General features: G+C 36.0%; 2 protein-coding genes across 4 annotated transcripts; one reads left to right on the top strand and one right to left on the bottom strand.

The window, feature by feature from the left end:
- Positions 1-243: 243 nt before the first annotated feature.
- Positions 244-8,761, top strand: LOC129574368 (uncharacterized). The gene is made up of 3 exons (XM_055456308.1): positions 244-3,615; positions 4,678-4,778; positions 7,309-8,761. Exons 1-3 carry the CDS (start codon positions 1,464-1,466, stop codon positions 7,516-7,518), a joined length of 2,463 nt encoding a protein of 820 aa, XP_055312283.1. The 5' UTR covers positions 244-1,463; the 3' UTR covers positions 7,519-8,761.
- On the bottom strand, positions 8,634-19,486 carry LOC129574369 (scavenger receptor class B member 1-like). Of its 3 annotated transcripts, none has more exons than XM_055456309.1 (7): positions 14,976-19,486; positions 14,118-14,518; positions 12,488-12,682; positions 12,307-12,388; positions 11,881-12,198; positions 10,983-11,233; positions 8,634-9,241 (listed from the first exon to the last, which is right to left on the bottom strand). In XM_055456309.1, exons 1-7 carry the CDS (start codon positions 15,247-15,249, stop codon positions 8,993-8,995), a joined length of 1,770 nt encoding a protein of 589 aa, XP_055312284.1. In that variant the 5' UTR covers positions 15,250-19,486; the 3' UTR covers positions 8,634-8,992. The 3 variants fall into 3 exon arrangements, with proteins under 3 accessions (XP_055312284.1, XP_055312286.1, XP_055312285.1); XM_055456311.1 differs by having other exon boundaries at positions 8,779-9,241; positions 14,118-14,411; positions 14,976-15,184; XM_055456310.1 differs by lacking the exon at positions 8,634-9,241 and adding an exon at positions 10,178-10,287 and having other exon boundaries at positions 14,976-16,078.
- Positions 19,487-19,602: the final 116 nt, after the last annotated feature.

The following is a 19,602-nucleotide window of genomic DNA, read 5'->3' on the forward strand; positions in this document are numbered from 1 at the left end:
AAATGCGATAAAATCCAATTGAAAGTCGTAAAAAATGGTAAAACGATGGCATTTTTACAAAAACCCTATTGAAGGTCTGGAAAAATTAGAATTTTCAAATAAAACTACACATAAAATCATATAAAGTAAACGTGTGTTCATTAATTGAATTGTGCACAAGAGCTACATCTGAACTTCGAATTGTGAACTACACACCGGTGACTGTATTGGTGTACAATGTACATACATGCGTTTTTAACATGCTTTGTCCTTCATATGAACAATCTACGAGTGTGTATTTCCCAAGTCGCAATACGGATGCCGTGTGTACGTGTGAGTGTGTAATGGTGACTCACACATACTAGCAATACTTGAAAATCATGATTAAATGTCATGATTCATGTTTTTCCCCCCAGAAATTGTGACCAGCACAGCATACTGAAACGAGCAAAGCAATCAGCCACACACAAGTTATATTATTACGTTCAAAATGGCCAAGCATTAAACAACACACATATTTTATTTACAAAATATACAATTCACGAAAGCGAAATAAATAATGGAGACAAAGAGAGTTAACGAATTCAGTTCAAATAAATTGTACGAAATTTACAATTAAAGTGAAGTGAATAAAGAATGAATTGTTCAAATGCCAATATGGCTACGTAAAAAAGTCAAATACGGGGACATGTGAGTGTGTGTATGTATACAATCTATATAGACAGATAGATAATAAAGACAGCATTGAAAAATAAAGAAAATGAAGAAGAAAAAAGAATTGATGAGAAAAATTGAGCAAAGACAATTATTGTTAAAAGAAAAAAAAGAAATATACAGACTTAAACGAAAAACCAAAACAAAGAAGAACAACAACCTAAAACGCTTTGTAAGAATCGATCATTATTGTGAAATTGTGTATTTGTCGCGTATAGCGTGTGGAAAATTCAACGCATTTCCTCATCTACTCAACTGACATACACACTGAACGCTGTAGTGACAGAGTGGGGGCATTGAAACGCATTGTCATTGTTTTTGTAATAATTTGTTGATCCGAAAGAAGGAAAAGTTTTGAGAGTCGATACAGATTCACGAAAACACCACAAAAGAACAACCAAACACAATACACAATAATAAACGAAGGCAAAGAAAAAACAGAAAGAAAGAAAAATAAAATTATAAAGACAATCACGCTATTTACATTGAATGCATGTACCAAAACACACATACACACCCATTTAGAGAGAGAGAGAGAGAGAGTTTGAATAACAATAAATAAAATACCAAATACACAAATACACTCACACAACAAACACACAATCTTTGCATACACAGTTCGCGCGGTGTAAAACGATCGAGCGTAACACATTGCAAAGTAAAAGAAAAGACGATTAGTTATTTAACGAGAATTACGATAAGCAAAATTGAAGGGAAAGTAGTATGGAGCTATAGAGCTAGTGAAAAACAGCAACAACAAATCGAAAAAGATGGATAATACAGGAGTAATATCGTCGAATGGAACGCCATATGAGAAAATGTTCAAAGGTCCAAATAGTATAACGGCGCAAAAAGCGGCTGCCCTAACGGGTCAACAGCAACAGCAACAGCAATTTTGCCATCGAAAAGGTTTTACCGGTGGTCCAATGTATACCATCGGCAATGGCAGTGGGCATGCACAGATTTTAATGAATACACAATCGATAATGACCGCAGGAAATATGCATTTTGTGCCACCAACTCGTAACAAATCCGCACTATCGGCATCGATGCACTGTCATCCAACGCTGCAACCGATCAAAGTGTCAACCAGTAACGTATCATATTTTATGTCACCACAATCTGAACAACTGATTATGTCACAATCGGACATTATTCTACCGCAATCAACTGAAATGTACGCCAAATCACAATCTGGTCCAGAAATGATTGTCACAAAACCATCGTATGCCTTTATGAATAATGCACATGCTCGAATCGCATCGACGACTGCACCGACCTATGTTCGAATCGAACATCATCTGATCAAACGAACATCGGGACCGATTATCGAAGAGAATCCGAAATTTTTCAATAATGATAATCAAAAAAGCACTAGCCTTGGTAACAGTGGTATGCAAACGACAACGAAAACAACAACAACAACAACTGCCGTTGAACCAAACACCCTGGTGAATGCGATCAAAAGTTGCGTTTTTAATTATTTGATAAAACCAATCATTGATACGACAACAATGTTTGTGGGTACTGATAATAACGGAAAATCCACATTAAACGGCGACACCAATGTATGGAATCAGCATGATACAAAAGCCACAGCCGGTGGTTCGCCAACAGCGACGAACAAAAACCATATGAATTCGTCACCCAATCCCTACACCGATTTTAATCATAGTAGCGATAGGTTTTGTTTTACAAGCGACAAGCCAAATTATTTTACGTATATGCCTGATAAATTTTTCGACTGTGATGATTATATCGATGGTGGTGAGGATACAATTGATTTTGTAGCTGACAGCACGAATCTGCAATATAATCGATTTGGTGGCGATTTGGATCTGGATACGAATTCTTTTGTTCAACAACCATCGCCAAAAGATCATATTTTTTACGATTGTGTTAATAAGTGTGAAACGCCTGAATTGATCGCCGTCGTGCAAGAGGAGGTGAAACAGAAAAAAATCGCCGATGATAATTTAGACGTAGTTTGTAGCACGAAAAATACGGATGATGTCAAAACAACTGTGCAATACACTGAGGCAGAGACGGAAGAAGAGGTGATGGTGGTGGAAAGATCGCCAATCAATTGTCCAAAATATGAAAAATCAAATCAAAATTCGTATCGACGCAAACGGCGTGGTAAACGAAAACAACAACAACACCAATACCAACAACAGCAACAAAAACAAAAACACCACAAAGCCAACAATCGTGCGATAAAAGGCAATGGCCAAAAGAATCGTCACGAGAAAATCCGACATGAAGTCGAACAAAACATTCATGAGGACATTGATGACTGCTCTGTGGTCAGAGACTGTTGTGTTGTTTCGTATGAACCGGACGACGATGACAATGGTGATGAAGACGATTTGGAAATTATTGATGTCGACGATGAACATTTACCAAAGAGCCACCCATGCACTGCAAATGCCGCAACGGATGCCAATGCCATTGTCACAATAAAATCAACGGCCCATTGCATCGAAACACCAATTCCATCACCTGAAATCATTAAATCGGGCTGCATATTTACACAGTTTTTCCGGTTGGACAATTTGAATTGTAAACAAAAGTCATGGTTACCACTGCGTTGTATGCAGAAACAAGTGCCACCACAATCGAAACCAATGCTGAGAGAACGACCCGTTACGTGTCGACGCATCTCCGAAACATCGGAAAGTGACGAAAGTTTTATTGTTTTTGAGGATAATAGCCCCAGATCGACCACTAGCATTGATGATCTCATCACAAAATCAACAACCAACCTTCGAGATAACACATACAAACGCCAACGCCAAATATCCGAATGCAGCGATGATTTCATCCTTTTCGAAGATGATACCGACGATTTGTGCCGACGCTACGATACCACCGATGAAGATTTCACCGATTCCACCGACGATAGTGATAACAGTGAAGATGGTAAGTGACTCAATTTTTTTTTTTTGAAAATTCACGGTGTTATTCTTATTTCTGATGGGTTTTTCGGTAAAACAGATGGTAAATTTTAACATTTCTTTGTGTTGATACAGCGTTATGCCATTGAAATTGACCAAATTTTGACAAATTCCAACAAACTTTGAATTTTTGAAAGAAATAATGAGTCTTTAATGGGCTAATTTGGAATTAGACTAATTTGGTTTTTTAACGGATTCGATTTTATGAGACTAGACACTTGGGGTATCTATTGGTTACCTAGGTTTAAATACAATTTTTACGACAACCATTTCTATTTTGTGGTGAAAACGCAGATTTTCACTTGAAAACATATGGAATCTTGAGAGGAAACCGAAATTTCTACCGATTTTCGGTGTTCACTCTGAAAAAAAAACCCTTCGAATTTCATCAAAATATTGGAAATTTTATCATAGTTTTTCCGAATCTCATCAAAACGGTTGTGATTTCAATTTCTAGTCGGTGGTCATCAGAATCATCGGTGTTTGTGTGACGATCAAAATCGGCGTTCATCAGAAAAACAGACCATTTTCATGAGAAACTGTATTTTTTTTTCTCGCAAAAAATGAACTTTATTCAATTATTATTTTTTGGATATTTACATGAAAGCTTGTTTTTTTTGATGAAAAAAAGAAATTCAACTAGAATTGTTGCGAATCTCATTCAAAAAACGTTGACTTCTATTTGAAAAAAAAACATTTTTTCCTTCAATTTCTCGAAAAACTTAAAATTTCATTGAAAAATTCACTGTTTTCATCCGAAGACTTACAATCCGTATCAAATTGTCATTTAAAATGATAAAAATGACTCATTTTTGTTTACTGAGCCTCCTCTGAGTGAATTATACTCCACATGGATGTAAAAAGCGTATCAAACATTCATACTTATTTCGCAGAAATTGTGAATCTAATCACTCAAAATTCGACTTAGGCCCCACCCATCAGAGTCCAAAGCCCGGATTCTCTGGTTTTTGACGGGCAAATGTCAAATATCTAATTAAAAAAAATTCTCCACTTGTTTCTTCTACAGAGTGTGGCGACGAGAGCGATAGTTCGGACTGTTCATCGATATCACAGCGGAAGCATGATGGCGAGAGTAATCAACCAGATTCTGGTTTTGAAGAGAAAAAGGTGAGCATTTGTTTATTTTAAACATAAAATTTAAATCGATTGCTTTGTTTTGTTATTTTTTGTATTTAAATCGATTGTTCCTAGCCAATAAACACACACACACATACGCTGATATCACGAATGAAAATAAAAGTGCCAAAATGACGTTACGTTGTTGCGAATATTAAACAGAAGAAGAAGAAGAAGAAAAAAACCGACTTGTTCGCATCGACAGTGTGTGACATTGAAATCGTTCGGCGATTTGGCGGTGTGTGTATTATTGGATTTCAAGCCATTGACTATGTTGTCTATACGAAATAATCTCAATATGAAACTGAATGATGAAAATTCGCCGCGCATACAATTCATCTATTTTAAACTTGTTGCTTCGCTTTGAATATTAGTTCACATCGATTAAAATGTAGCAAACGAGGGAGGGAGGGAGAGAGAGAGAGAGACTGCCGCGACTGTTTTTTGATTAGTGCGCGATAAAATATCAGTGTGATAATTATCGATTTGTACAGCTTCGGTATATTTTAATTAACCACGGTCAAAGTAGACCAAGTAATAGAAAAAACCTAATATTTTGCATCTGACAAATTGATTAGCATGTTGTTCCGTCGCATTCGTTCTGATAAGCTGTTGAAATTATTCGAGAATTGCCATTTCCAGTAAATTCGGCTGTGCACAATAACACGTACACACAAAACAGCGCAGCCGACCGACGAAATTCCAATGAAATACCACGATCAGCACATATGGTCCAAACATAGATATGTTTACGTTGATAATAATACATATACACGCATATCGAGTAGCGGCCGCGCATATTTGTTGTCATGCGGGTTTTGGTTCATTGGAGTTTGCTTTGATTTGAGATTTATGTTAGGTTTGGAGATAAAGTATTTGGAATTTGAAGCAATCGACTTGAAAGGAGTGGGAAAGATGTAGAGGGAGAAGTGAAAATACTTGAGAAATGACGTAGAAGGAGGTTAGTAGACAGAAAAACCGAAAGAGAAAGAAATAGATCTTAAGAAACAACGCGATAATGAAAGAAAATAAGTGATAAAGGCGAAATATCGCACATCAAGAGTACATTTTCTTCTTATCACACCCAAACGATGACGGGGCAAATATTCGCTTGGATTGCGTCAAATTTTTCTGTTTCGATTTAATTGCTTTTCTTTATCATCGTCATCATTGCGGCTTATTTTTTTAGTAAACATGTAAAAAATGAAACTTTCTTACTTCAATTTAAATTCTTGAATGTCGTCTTCATATTCGGCAAATATAATAAAAATGCCGCAGATAAAGACACTTTTCAACGATAGAAATTTCAATGAAAAAGTAGAAGTTGACAACAAAGACGATCTGCGTGGAGAAAAAAAAAATGATTGCATCGAAATGGAACGAAAATGTTGGAACATTTTTCGAATGTAAATAAAAGTGGAGGATAAGGAAAATCCGACTCTGTGAAGAGTAAAAATAGAATTTTTCTTTCATAATACTGAAAATATTCTTCGAAATAATATCTCTCGATTGACCCAAAACAACACTCTTGTCTCGATGGTTCTTCGATTCGATGGTGTGGCCTATTTGAAAAATAGCAATTGTTTCAAAGTCATCGAGAAACGGCTATTGATTAAACAACAATTTGGTTGTTTTTGTTGTCGTTGTTGACGCCGCTAGTATTCTCGAATGAGCAAGCTGTTATGTGAACTCATATCGGCTTCTGTCTCGCACTCAACTCGAACGGTCATATGTTATCTCGTGCTCATACCGTGCTCGCGACATTTTAAAATAACGTGCAATTTTCGTTCGTTATAGTCGTGCGGGAGAGGGGGCAGAGATGAAGCATATAGAAGATGACGTTATCGTTATTTGAATACAGCTGACGAGGATAATATGCACACTAATCCGCTTCTCGGAGGAGAGAATTCAACGAATTGATTCTTTCGATTTACAGCTCCGGTCGGTCTCTCTCTCTCTCTTTCTCTCTCAAAGAAGAAATTGCTCTCAATTATGAATGAAATGGCCTACATGTCCATCTGTCGCTATTTTCTTCTTAATTTCGTCCGATTTTTCCCCTCACTTGACCTCACTCGGTTTTACTCTCTCTCTCTCTCTCTCTCTCTCGCTTTCTCAATATCTCGCTCTCATTCTCTACAACTTCCCCATCTCTTAGTTCATTCTCTCTTTCACCCCCCATGCGTCTGCCACACCGTGTCTCGGGTTGGTTATGCGCGCCTTTTAGTGCGATTCAAAAGTAATCGCAAAGCAAACGCGAAACAACCGCTCGCTCAAACGAACATTCAGGAAACCTAATAAAGTATCAATTTCGTTGGAACAAAACAAAGCACACATCGATATAGTCATGACAATAGTTGCGTCCGATGCACACATGGTGTGTCTATTTTCGGTGTTGGTTGAGCACGTGTTTTCGATATAAATACAACCAAATGCTCCAAAAATACCAAAAATATAACCAATCGATAAAAAAAATGTGTTTTTTCTTTTGTAAAATAATGTTTTTTGTTTTTCTTTTCTACAGGTGACATTTAATTTGTGTCCAAAGGTGCACGAGATACGTGCTTGGAAATTTGCCTATTCGCAAGCTCGCAAGGGTAAATGGGAGCAATTGGGCCGAGATCGTGAACGGTTTGAAAAGCGAATCAACGGATTGAGTCGTGTACTGTCACCCATTCTAGCATCTGAACACCGTCAAAAGATCTACGAACAAAGATTCCGAAGCGATGCATAGTCACACACACACACACACACACATACACACACATACGCAACACACAGAGATCTACGAACACATATCACACATCCACAAAATGCGTTGAAAATTGACGAAATTCTGCAATCCATTCGATTCAGTAGTAGAGAAATCCAAGTCCGGTTGAACTGCATGATGAAAGTGTGGGAAATGTGTTGAAACGTCGAAGCAAAGACGAAAAGACGGCTATTCTTTGTCTAAAATTGTTTTTTTTTATTTTGATTTTTTTTTAAATCGAAACAGCTCGACTTTTGTATTGATTTCGGTCACGATCTGAATATCATCGAAATCATCATTCAACACATATTCGTTCATCGTCCAAATTAGAACGTGTTTTTCTTTACTTCACATTTCTAAATTCAAACGGACTTTTTTTCAACAGCTCGGATCGACCGAGACTCTGTCGATCTGAGAGATCATAAAACCAAATAAGAATTTAAAAAAAAAACGATCGAAACTAAAGTACAACAACATTCGCTTTACTTGGGAAATGGAGACGGAAAAAAAACCAACCAATTCTAGCTAGCAATTCTTGGATATGAAAAAATCATTTGTTATCATGATAACCATGTAAAACGTAATGTGAAACGTAAATGGGGTTAAGAATACGAAATCCAATCAAAAATCATGAAATTGTCAACTCGTAAAATGTATTTTAGTTTTTAGGTGATGAAAGAGATGCAAAAAAGAAATTTAACAGAAAGTACTGGTGTGATGTTTCATTTTAAAAAGCTGAAAACGGCAACTATATAGAGAAATTTATTGTATTTTTTTTTTAAATTTATTTTCGTTTCGAATCGCAATAGTGTACATCCAAATCTGTACCCATGCGAAACGTTGGCAAAAACGAAAATGGGCCAAGAATTTATGAAATTGGATTTTTATTTTCTATGCAACAACAGCAACAATAAAAACATACATTTCCAAAGAGAAAAAAAATCGTACGCAATTTATAAGCAAGAAAATGGAAATCGAAGCGATCTATTTAAAAACAACAACAAGTGAAAATCATATGTTTAAGATTTAGTTAAAGCAAATAAGGGCAACAAAAAATTCGTGAGTGAAAAAAGAAAATGTAAAAAAGCAACACAACATAACATTGAATTTTTAAATTATTATTATCATGTAAGCCTGTAATTAATATGCTATTTTTATTACGAAAAATGGAAAGAAAATTGTTTTTGTTTCAAAATCGAATAAATTAAATAAAAAAAAATTAAAACAATTTTGGGTTTTGGATTTGTTTTTAGTATATATGGTTGACCAATCTGTTTTGTTTTATTAAAACAATTATTTAAAAAAAAATCATTACTAAAAATAATTCTTCTTGGAATGACATAAGTTTTTCATCTTAATAATTACTTGCGATGACATTTTTAATAGTCTTGATAGAAAAAATTTAATTTTGATTTTTTGTCGTTTGTCTTTTTCTTTCCTTTTTTTTTGCTTAAATCTATTTAAAATTCCATGTTATTTCAGCCTCGTGTAATTTACAGTTAGTGCCAAATTTCGATGATGGACTACTTTGCGGTGAATTTTGGTGCTTTTCTTCGTTCGGTGGCATACAACGCAATACTCCAATGGTCAAACACATGACCCCGACCAGAAGCAAAACGGCCGTTATCACGTACTGTAACACTGGCAACACGAATAACGTGAAATACAATAAATTCTCAATGCTTTGCGTCAGTTGACGCTGATGCTGTGGAAAATGAAGAGAAATAGGAAAATTAATTCAAATTATGACGTTTGTATTATGACTGCTTAGTAAATTGATGGATAAAATTGGAAAAAAATGAGAAGAAATGAAAAGAAATAACCATAAATCTATTGACTAGATCGAGAGGAGAGTATGTGAAAAAATTCTAATATATTTTGAAAGAGGAGAGTATGTTTTGTGATGATTCTGTTGGCGTTAAAGTAGAGTATGTTGTAGTACCGTCTAGCCTCTGCGGTCTTCACGGTTTTCGCGCAACTGATAGGAGATAACAACATGGTGTCTTCGGCAAAGTTGTAGTACTTGAGGTCTCCTATAACATTGCTGAAGACATCTATCTCTTATCTCTTATCAGTTGCGCGCAAATCGCGCACACAAAAAAGCAAATTTTATACAGAACTTTTTTTTCTTATCATTTTTCGCGCTTTTCGCGGAACTGATAAGAGATAAGAGGAAACTGACTTCAGCAATGTTATAGAAGACCTCGAGTGCTACAACTTTGCCGAAGACACCAAGTTGTTATCTCTAATCAGTTCCGCGGAAACCGTGGAAAACCTCGAAGACCCGCCAAAAATGAACATACTCGCCTTTAACCATTTTTGAGTCGAAAGAAACTTACTCTTCTCTTTCATAACAAAGTCAGATGAACTTACTCTCCTCTCGATCTAGTCAATAGAAATGGATATTAATTAATGATGAAAAAAAATAAATGAATTAAAAGCCATAGAAAAACAGAATGAAAAGAAAAATTCTTTTTCAAAAATTTTTTTTGATTGAATAACACAAAATTAGCCCATATTTAATATAAAAAATTTCGTGAATTTCTTTTCCAAAGCTATATGAAGAGAAATTCAAAAAAGTGATGTGGGTTGAACAATGTTTTACAGTAATATTTTAAAAAACCGACATAACCAAATTGTTTGCTGTCGAATTTTTTCTCGCTCACGCCAATTGTCACACTGACTCGTTCGTGTACGAATTGCTGTTAGCGTAAAAAAGACGTTGTTCGCAGTGGACTCAGTTTAGTTGTTCTTTATTCAGCAAAAAGAAAAAAAGAATTTTGTTGAGAGTGATGATAAATGAATCAGAATGAGTTCCATTCGAGAGTCACTTGCTGGAGTAAAATAGTACAACAACGCCAATAATAATTCGAAAAGAAAATTAAATTTAATTTAGAATGAAAATTATAATCAATATAATCAGAGAAAGATTGTTTTTTGGGCGCAAACTGACACAATTATATCAATTTATTTTTTGTGTTGTCGTTTTAATCTACAAAAAAAAATCAATTGATAAAATCATTATAATGTTAGTATTATCCTTAGGGTGCAGTCACACTAGGAAACATGGATTGGAAACATGTTTCCAGTTCCCCATAAGATCCCATATGAATTTCAGGAAAATTGAAAATAAAAATTTATAAAATTGATTGAAATTGAACGTTCTGAATAAATTATCTCGCTATACAAATCCTAATATAAATTTCTGAAAAAAAATCCAGAAAAATTCAATTGGTTTTGTTGTATTACCAAAAAACAGATTGAAACCGCAAAAAAGATCTTTCGGGTCATATAAAGTGGATATTTTTGGATATGGCTTATGAAATTAAAAATAATTTTTTCCTTCAATAAATAGGACGAAGATGATGATTAAAATAAGTAGGAATGAAATTGTTTTCCTAGTAAAGAGAGTGAAATAGCAACACAGAAAAAGAATGAATGCTTACATATTCCACCCAGAATGTCGGAAGTGCCATATTGCTGAAACGTTGAATTTTATCGTTGAATCCGTACAAATCTGGAATGATGACATTGCTTTGAGAGCGTGCACTCTGATCGATCGGCACTCCCATAATCGGTTCCACGATGATAAAACTTTGATGGCGCTCCCGAATCGGTTTGAAACCTTCTAATTTATTTGTCAACGCATTCGGATATCGGCCATAGAAGTGTGGATTTGACGCAGCAAAGGGCATATCTGAAAACAAAAGGAGGAAAAAACTAAATGAAATGATAACTGGTGTGGTTTTGCCTTAGAGTTGAACGGCGTAGAAATATTTTTTTTTCTTATTAATTGAAAATGAAGTGTGGCATTGAACTTAATGAGACTGGTTGGAATTTTCGTATGATTTTTGTTTGTGTTTGAAAATCTTGAATATCTGGCGATTTTTTAGGGCTCTCTAGACATTTTTGGAGTAGGTTTATAACTAATGCTACCAACTGTACTGATTTTTTGCCGAAAAGAGTTGGCAGCTTCAGTTATAACAATAGTTGGGAGTGTTATAACAATAGATGTGATGTGAATGAAAGAGAATTCTGATTGGAATAGGGAATCTCAAGACCTGGCTCTCAACAGAGTGTATTGGAAGGGAACGTAGTTGGAGGAAGAATGGGGCCATCATTACAGAACAGACCAGACGCCGCAAGGCATAAATGGTTTTTAAAGGTTGTTGTAGATAGTGATTTCACTATTTCCAGTGGATTTTACTACAAGCCCACTGTCATTTTCTGTCGATTTCGACACTTTCAGAGTAGCTCACACTTTCTCAGCCCAAAGTATTCCCTCAACCCGTGTGACTAAATCCGAAAAAATGTTCGAAAATCAAAATAAAAAACAGAACTTACCGAAAAAGCATTTGGAAACGTCGCTCAATCCATCGGGAAGCAGTTGGAAGGAACCTTTATAGCAGTCTAAGGTTTCGTTTTCAAAACGATCGTACACATCTTCACGTAAGATATATCTGTACGCTTCAAATGGTCCTTTTTGCACTTTTTTTTCGAAGTACAGCGGCACTTTTCGACAAAGTGGTTTACGCCAATACCAAAGCACTGAGTCCTCAGTCAAGTGATTTCTGTACAATGCTCCCTCCGTTGAACCGATAATCGAAGCATTACATTCACCGTGAGCCACATCGAAACCGGGAACAACCGTTTTTCCATTCACTTTAATGAAATAAATTATAAGATTCGTTTTATGATTGTTGATCGAACGTTGGTTTGAAGTACAATAAATTCCAAATTAGATTGTTGTTGAAAGTAATTTAAACCAACCAGATGTTATCTCAAAGAAGTCCTTGGCTCCGTATCCCGGACCAATTCGAACGTTGTAACGATCATTGAAATCAGCATAAATCTACGAAGGTAATAACAATGAAAAATGGTATTTTCATACGTCTTTCAAACGTTCACCCTTTTTTTCTCAAATGAAAATTAAATTTTATCGAATTTTTACCTGATGCAAGCATCCACTGTTGTTGGTCGGTACTAAAAATGATGCAATATTTTGAACGCGTTGTATTACACTGCTTCGATAGAACCACAAATAATCGAAAACGGTCATATTCAAGAATACTGTATCTTCATCACCCAGCATCGAGTTGAAACCCAATTTCTTGATCCAGTTTTCATTGAGAGATGCAGCAGTCGCCTGTTTCGATTGAGATCGGAAAAAGGAATAAATGATCAGATGAAGAAAATGAGAGTACAGGTATAAGTACGATGAAACATTTCGTGCGTAATATGGGAGAGCAATGCATGTTTCCACATGTGCAGCAGTAGAGTAACATGGACTTCTTATGTTAGAAGTAACACACACACACACACACACACACATCATATTGGATCTATGTGAATTCATGTTTCATGCTGGCGTGTCTGCTTTTCCTATCTGGTGACTCGTTTCATTAGGAACATTATTGATTTGAACCTGTAATTGTTTTTTTATGCTACGTTTCATCATACTCATGCCTGCAATCCAATTTCATCTCCAGCCATAGAAATCATGTCAATAGTTAACGAAGATACGATTTGGAAGCTAATTTTCTTTAGCCGTTCAAATAAAAAACGGTCTAAACTTTCGAATTGCGTCTCTCTTTCAAACTATAACTGCCATATGGACTTGACTTTTAGTACATTTGCCATTACAATGAGCGATTGAGGTTCAGTTCAATCAGGTAAGTCAGCCTTTGTTATTGTTTGGATTGAATGCATTTCTTTTTTCTTTTGGACTTTGGTCCAATTCAACTTTTTGTTGACGCAAAAGCTTAAAAGTTTGATTCGATGAGTAAACATAACTCATTTTGGACATTTTGACTTACTGGTCACTGGCTAAACGTGATTATCTCAAATAGAATACGTAAATTTGATTTTTTTTGTAAGACAATCATTTTTAACCAGTTGCTAGTCACAAAATGTCCAAAATTAGTTATTTTTAGTCATGATTAGTTATCACCAAGGGGAAAATCACTCAAAACAGAGTAATTACACGAAACACGAAAGTTAGTAGTAAATACACGAGAAAAATTAACTGCATAGGTACTCAAAATTGAAATACATTACAAGAAAAAAAGTTCTTGGTCAAAAATTACTTTTGCATTTAGTTTTTTTCGTGCAATTACTGGTAAACTCTTACAGTTACTTGTTTTGAGTGATTATAATGCATATACTTCCTTTTTTTACTGATTGAGTGATCTGCCCCACGGTTATCACATTTTAATTCAAGTTAAATTTGAATTCATCGGTGTAATTTGAGTCAAATTAAACCAGTTTATAAAAAATAATTTCCAAATCGTAATCTACGTAAACAATCAAGGGATCCAGTTCTTTTCAAACCGCAACATGAATCACTTCAATTCAAAACAAAACATTCAAGCAAACAGTAAACAACAAATACTACATTAGTGAGGCTTACTTGAAAAAAAAAAATTGAATTTGTCGTTCTCTGTGACCAAATAACAAAATAAATTAGCAAAATTTCTAGTAATTTCTGCTTTTGTGATTTGAAAAAAGTGACGCCAATGATATCATTCCCAAGATGTATATATACATTTGTTTACATATTAAAAAAAAAATTAATCAATTACCAAAAGTACAAAATTCGGCACCAGAATGACGCGTTGAAGGATGCCGGGTTCATTTTGATCCTCAAGAAATTCGACCCATCGATTGGCCGAGTATGACAGCGTGGAATTTTCATGGAATTTAACATTTTCATGATGAAGAATTTCACGATAGACAATGGGTCCGATTTCGATGAGGCGAAGTTTTTCATCGGTGCCATCCAAAAAAGTGTCTGGATTTTCAACGGAAAAAATGTAAACGCTTAACCGTACCTCAGGCGTTGGGATAACCCATTCTTCATAAGGCGGTAGTCCTGGCTGCATTCTCAGTCGTTGAACCAGCACAAAATCATAAATTGGTACGGCCAATGTGACAAGGCCCCAGGCGAAAAGTAATAACCCAATCAATAATGTGATGATAGTGCCTTGAAGTTCAATATGAAATAAGAACAAAAAGTTGAGAGAGAGAGAGAGAGAGAGAGAGAGAGAGAGAGAGAGAGAGACAGAGAGAACGAGAGAACAAAAGAATACATGGAACAGAGCAATTTTTGTTTTTGAACCCGATTAATTGTTTAATTTCATTACTGCGTCAAATAATGCAAAATGATAGAGGGACAAATAGATGAGTCTGAAATAATCACTTTTTTTATCAACGCTGACAGACGCATGCTCGACTTCCTTGTTTATAAATAATGATGATGAAGAAAACAAATGGGAAGCGAATGAAAAAAAAAACTCTGAATCGCCAATATAAACAAGCGCGTCAGTGGAATTGCTCGAAGCGATTTGTTCAAAATTTATAGTGCGACACAGACGAAACAACAACAACAAAAGAGTCAAGTGAGAAACAAAAAATCTGCCGTGATCCCGAGCTTGACTTACAGCATGTCTTTCGCAATGGACGCGGCTTTCTAATGCTGTTATCATCAATATTATGGTCAGTAAAATGCTCATTGTCAATTTGATTGATGACTACATCATTGCCACTGTATGTGGCACTATATGTGGCATTTGAATAGCTGCTGTGCGCCGATTTTGTATCACTTTCCGTGTTCACATCATCATTTTCACTGTAATTATTGTCACCGCACAATTCGTAACTTTGCTGCGATGAATTTGTGACTTCACTGTCATCACCAAAATTATTTGCAGACATTTTCGAGATTATCGGTCCTTATTGCTTTCGTTGTGTGGTTGGAATGTATTTAAATATTGTTGAGGTGGACATACACACACACACACACACACACGGACTAAAATTGTTCACAAACAAAACACGGACTAAAATTGTTGACACAAACAAAACACGGATGTTACACTTGAAAATAACACTATGGACTATTCGTAACGCTCAAATATCTAAACCAATTGGACAAAACGTCTAAAGGATCGATGCAGAAAAAAAAATTCTTAACCGACTGACGAAACAAGCTCAAAATGAAACAGTAGTCAAAAGTCCTTCTAGATCGATTCACAATTTGCCAATTTTGTTTGACATGGCTGAGGCGCGTGCGTTTTGTTTGTACGTTCGAGACGACGGTAATGATCAACTAAACGTTTGCATATTTCGAAACGGCAGCGCGCCCCGTTTTCACATCGTTCAGGCCGTTTTGCTAACCTCGAATTGAGCGATGTCTTTTGAAAAGTTTATCGCGCCAAAGTGCCGCTGTGTGTTGTAAAATGTGTGAAGCAATATGAATTTTTTTGCCCCATCGTGTTGTTGTCAGTACACAATTTTTTTTTTCGTTTCGTTTCATTCTGTTATTCGCTACACATTTGCTCGTCCGGATTTTTGTGTAGCATCACTTCTTTCGTTGTTGTTCTGTTCTGGTCAAAACTGCGATCGGAAAACAAATGCGAGCGAGCAGGACGATTGTTGACGGTGAACGACGACAACGTACGATCCGAAAGAGTACGATGCTTTGTATCGGCCCGTGTTAGTTGTTCCGAAACATGAGAGATTATTCTATACCGTATCAGTAGGGAACACAATTTTTACACATTCCTTTTTTTATGTCTCGCAATCAAATGTGCGCACACATGAGCTGCTAGCAAATTGAGAGTATATATGATGGATTTACGCAAGAACGAAAATGCAAACAACTCTTAAACGGTCAATGAGTTGACGGCTATTTGAAGACAACCAAGATATGCCATTTTTAAGCGACTTCTAGTCTATTTGTAACTCATCCAAATACAACGCTACATCATGTGGTTCAATGGACGGAAATTTGTAAAATGAAACCCAACATCTAATCAATATTTCGGACATTCGACATGATGCTATGCATATGAATGAAAAAAAAATCGGTGTTTTTCATTCTCAATTCTCATCAATTCTTTTCTCTTTTATTTACAAGTTTTGCGCATTTATGTTTAGTTACCACATAAACGTACGCAAAAGTTGGAGTTTTGTTTTGTTACACTCTTTGATTTCATTCATTTGGAGTGCGTTACAGCCATTTCGTTCCGTTTTTGGTGAGTTCATAATTTTTTACATCTTTTTCGTGGTTCTTGCTATTATTATTGACCTTGAATAGAATTTGAATGTCGCTTTTTTTACCGTTTTGATTTAAGCGCGCTAACGCGTTTTTCTGAGAAAAAAAAATGAAAGTCTTCAAATGGTGGTTGTGATTACATTCGTCTATTCCTCGCGTTAATTTCAAGTTCATTGCACATGAAAAAGAAAGCGTTTATCATCGCATTTGTCATGGTCAGCAGATGGGAAGAATCTCCCCCGAATTTTGACCCCGGCTTGAAAAGTAATCGAAGCGGTGGTCTTTTTTGTTCGTGTTCTTCGCATCCGAACACGAAACATTCTTGTGTGAAATATCGCTGTTCACGTCAAAATGCATTTCGAAAACATTCGCCAAATTTGGCGATAACCCGCCGATGAACAAAAACAAAAAAAACAAGCAGAACACATGCGATTGAAACGCAAGTATGTGGCTAGACTGTAGCATAGCGATTCAGCTTCACAACCAAAAAATGTATTGAGCAAGTATCAAAGTGTAAGATGCTCAATATTTATAATCAATTTTGAATGGAGAGAAAAATGTGGTTCAAGTTCGGTCGTTTACAACCGCGCCGCGTCCGTATGAATTGCAGTCCCAGATCAACAGCTCGCGACACAGTAATTTTGCTGTTTATCACACATACTGTAATCGGATCATTGGGCGAGAGAGAGAGAGAGAGAGAGAGCGAGAGAGATAATCGCCGACCAAATATTACCGCGGTGGCTATTTTTGGTGTTCCGAAGTCACACACGCACACACATACAAATCCGCCTAAATTGATTTGATTATGCGTCTTATCGCGCGCGCGCGCGCCCGCTCCTCATTTCGAAGTCAATAGCAATAATTGCTTTCTAATCACACATCACTCATTCACATTTTCTCGTCAAGAACCCAATCAATTTTTACCCGAGCCAAATACAACAATAAAAACAACCACCGTAACAGACAGAAAATTTTGCATTGATTTCGTGTCAAAGCGCAAATTAAACAAGTGCACTTCCATGTGCGTATTCTGATTGAAATCACATGCAAGCAATGAAGAAATCTAGAATAACTTAGAAAAACTATTGCATTGATAAGATTGCGAGACGCATTGCACCGTGTTCTAATTAGCAACAAAATGGTTCGCATTATGCACAACAACAAATGAAGAAATGACTTTTTTGTATCAACTTTTAGAGACATTAATTTCCATTCTGTGGCAATTCGAATTTCGAATTAAAGGATCATTCATAGCAACGCTATGAAGAATAGGATAGAAGTTTATTTTGAAAACAAGCGGAAACCGTTTTGAGACAAACAATTTAAAGAATAATCGAGATTATAAAAAGGAATAGAGAATGATTAGAAAAGGATAGATGAGATTCTCATCATGAGAGATTCTCTCATTGCGAACTCGGAAAAAACAGGAAAAGTAGTAAGAATGTGAGGAAGAGAGAGAGAGAGAAAAAAAAAACAATCATAAAACGAATAAAAAGAAGTGAAAATCGTAGAAAGCCCAACAAGAGTGGAGAAAAGCGCAGATCAAATGAAAAAATGTGCTAAACAGCTGTGAAAACTATGACTCAATGATTCAATATAAAAAAAGGTGCGTAAAACGCAGTCATTCATCATTCGTTCATCGAAATAGGTCGGAATGATTTGTTCAGAGGCAAAATCGCTTGACGGACTATGCTCTCAATTCCTTCCAAAAACTAGTCCATCTATTTTTAAACTGGCATAACAAATCCTGAACAGTAGCATAGACGTTGTCTTATAGACACTGATTGGCCTGTATCATAGACTCAAATCTCAAAACAACACATCGCCAGGCTCCCGAAACAAAGAATTGTTCAAAGTTTTTTCTCTGTTCGAATTGAATGAAAAAAAAACTCAAAAGGGAGATGTAACGGATGTGAAATAGTCGATTTTTTCTATCATGCAAAATTGCCGACTGACCAGTGTCAAACTTCTCTTTTGGGATTTTGGTTTTCATAATTTATACCATACAACACTTTCATCATTTTACAGTAGAACCTCGATTATCCGTCAGGCACCGGACCAGCGCATTGACGGATCATCGAAAAAGACAGACAATCGAGACTTTCATATAAATAGAACAAAATAATCCAAATTTCCATACTTTCTAATTAGTTTATGATGAAAAACAAGGTGATGTAAAAAATATACAATAGATATGAGAACAGATTTGGTGCATTGTCCAAAATATTGGACAATCTTGTATATACGAGAAGTGTACCGAAAACGCAAAGCCTCTGATTTCAAATCTTATTGTACGAATGTACAAGGGGCACACAATTGATTTTGATTATGAAAGTTAGTTGGCAACTTTATTCGTATGTTGCTAAACTGAAAAATGAACTGGAAAAAAAACTTTTCCACCTTGAAAAGGTGTGACGGTTAACGGAGGTGACGGATAATGGGAGGACGGATAATCGAGGTTCTACTGTAATACCGGTTTCATCACGGTTACAGACAGCTCTCATATGTCACTGTATTTATGAGAACTTGAATATTCAACCAACAAGCGAAGGCAGAGAAAACAAGGATTCCTCAAGGAAGAGGGTGATTCCAAGCTGAAAAAGAGAGGTTTTCTTTTCCTCTCAGGAAAAATGGTCCTCTACAGAAATGAGCCCAGATTAGACAACAGAAATGAACCCAGGATAGGGAAATTTTCTTGAATCGTGTATTTACGCCGATTTCGTCTCGTCTCGAAGCAAAAAAGTGAAACATATAGACTACGCGTACCACTACGTTTAGAGAATTACAAAACGTAGTGGTGCGCATCGTCGTAACGTTTTGTCACTATGACTCAAAGTCTTCGGGACGATGTAAACATAAATTCATGCAAATTTAAATTTGTCTTGGTATTTATCGATCAAACACGAGCATGCATACAAATTCCTGGCTGGAGTCTTCTACACAGCACCTTTCTCGAGGACAACACTACTCATAAAATGCTCGAGTGTGGAAAAAACCGAATCTGCTGACGT

Source organism: Sitodiplosis mosellana, unplaced genomic scaffold (genome assembly GCF_009176505.1).
Source record: "Sitodiplosis mosellana isolate CC-2019 unplaced genomic scaffold, AAFC_SMos_1.0 Smas_scaffold_6162, whole genome shotgun sequence".
NCBI lineage: Eukaryota > Metazoa > Arthropoda > Insecta > Diptera > Cecidomyiidae > Sitodiplosis > Sitodiplosis mosellana.

Excerpts from the sequence above, each read along its gene's own strand:
- LOC129574368 (XM_055456308.1), top strand. The coding sequence starts at position 1,464 with ATGGATAATACAGGAGTAATATCGTCGAATGGAACGCCATATGAGAAA. Across the intron at positions 3,616-4,677 it reads TAGTGATAACAGTGAAGATG|AGTGTGGCGACGAGAGCGAT; the intron begins GTAAGTGACTCA and ends TTTCTTCTACAG. Across the intron at positions 4,779-7,308 it reads CTGGTTTTGAAGAGAAAAAG|GTGACATTTAATTTGTGTCC; the intron begins GTGAGCATTTGT and ends TCTTTTCTACAG.
- LOC129574369 (XM_055456309.1), bottom strand. The coding sequence starts at position 15,249 with ATGTCTGCAAATAATTTTGGTGATGACAGTGAAGTCACAAATTCATCG. Across the intron at positions 12,683-14,117 it reads TGCCGAATTTTGTACTTTTG|GCGACTGCTGCATCTCTCAA; the intron begins GTAATTGATTAA and ends CAATCGAAACAG. Across the intron at positions 9,242-10,982 it reads CGACATTCTGGGTGGAATAT|CATCAGCGTCAACTGACGCA; the intron begins GTAAGCATTCAT and ends CATTTTCCACAG.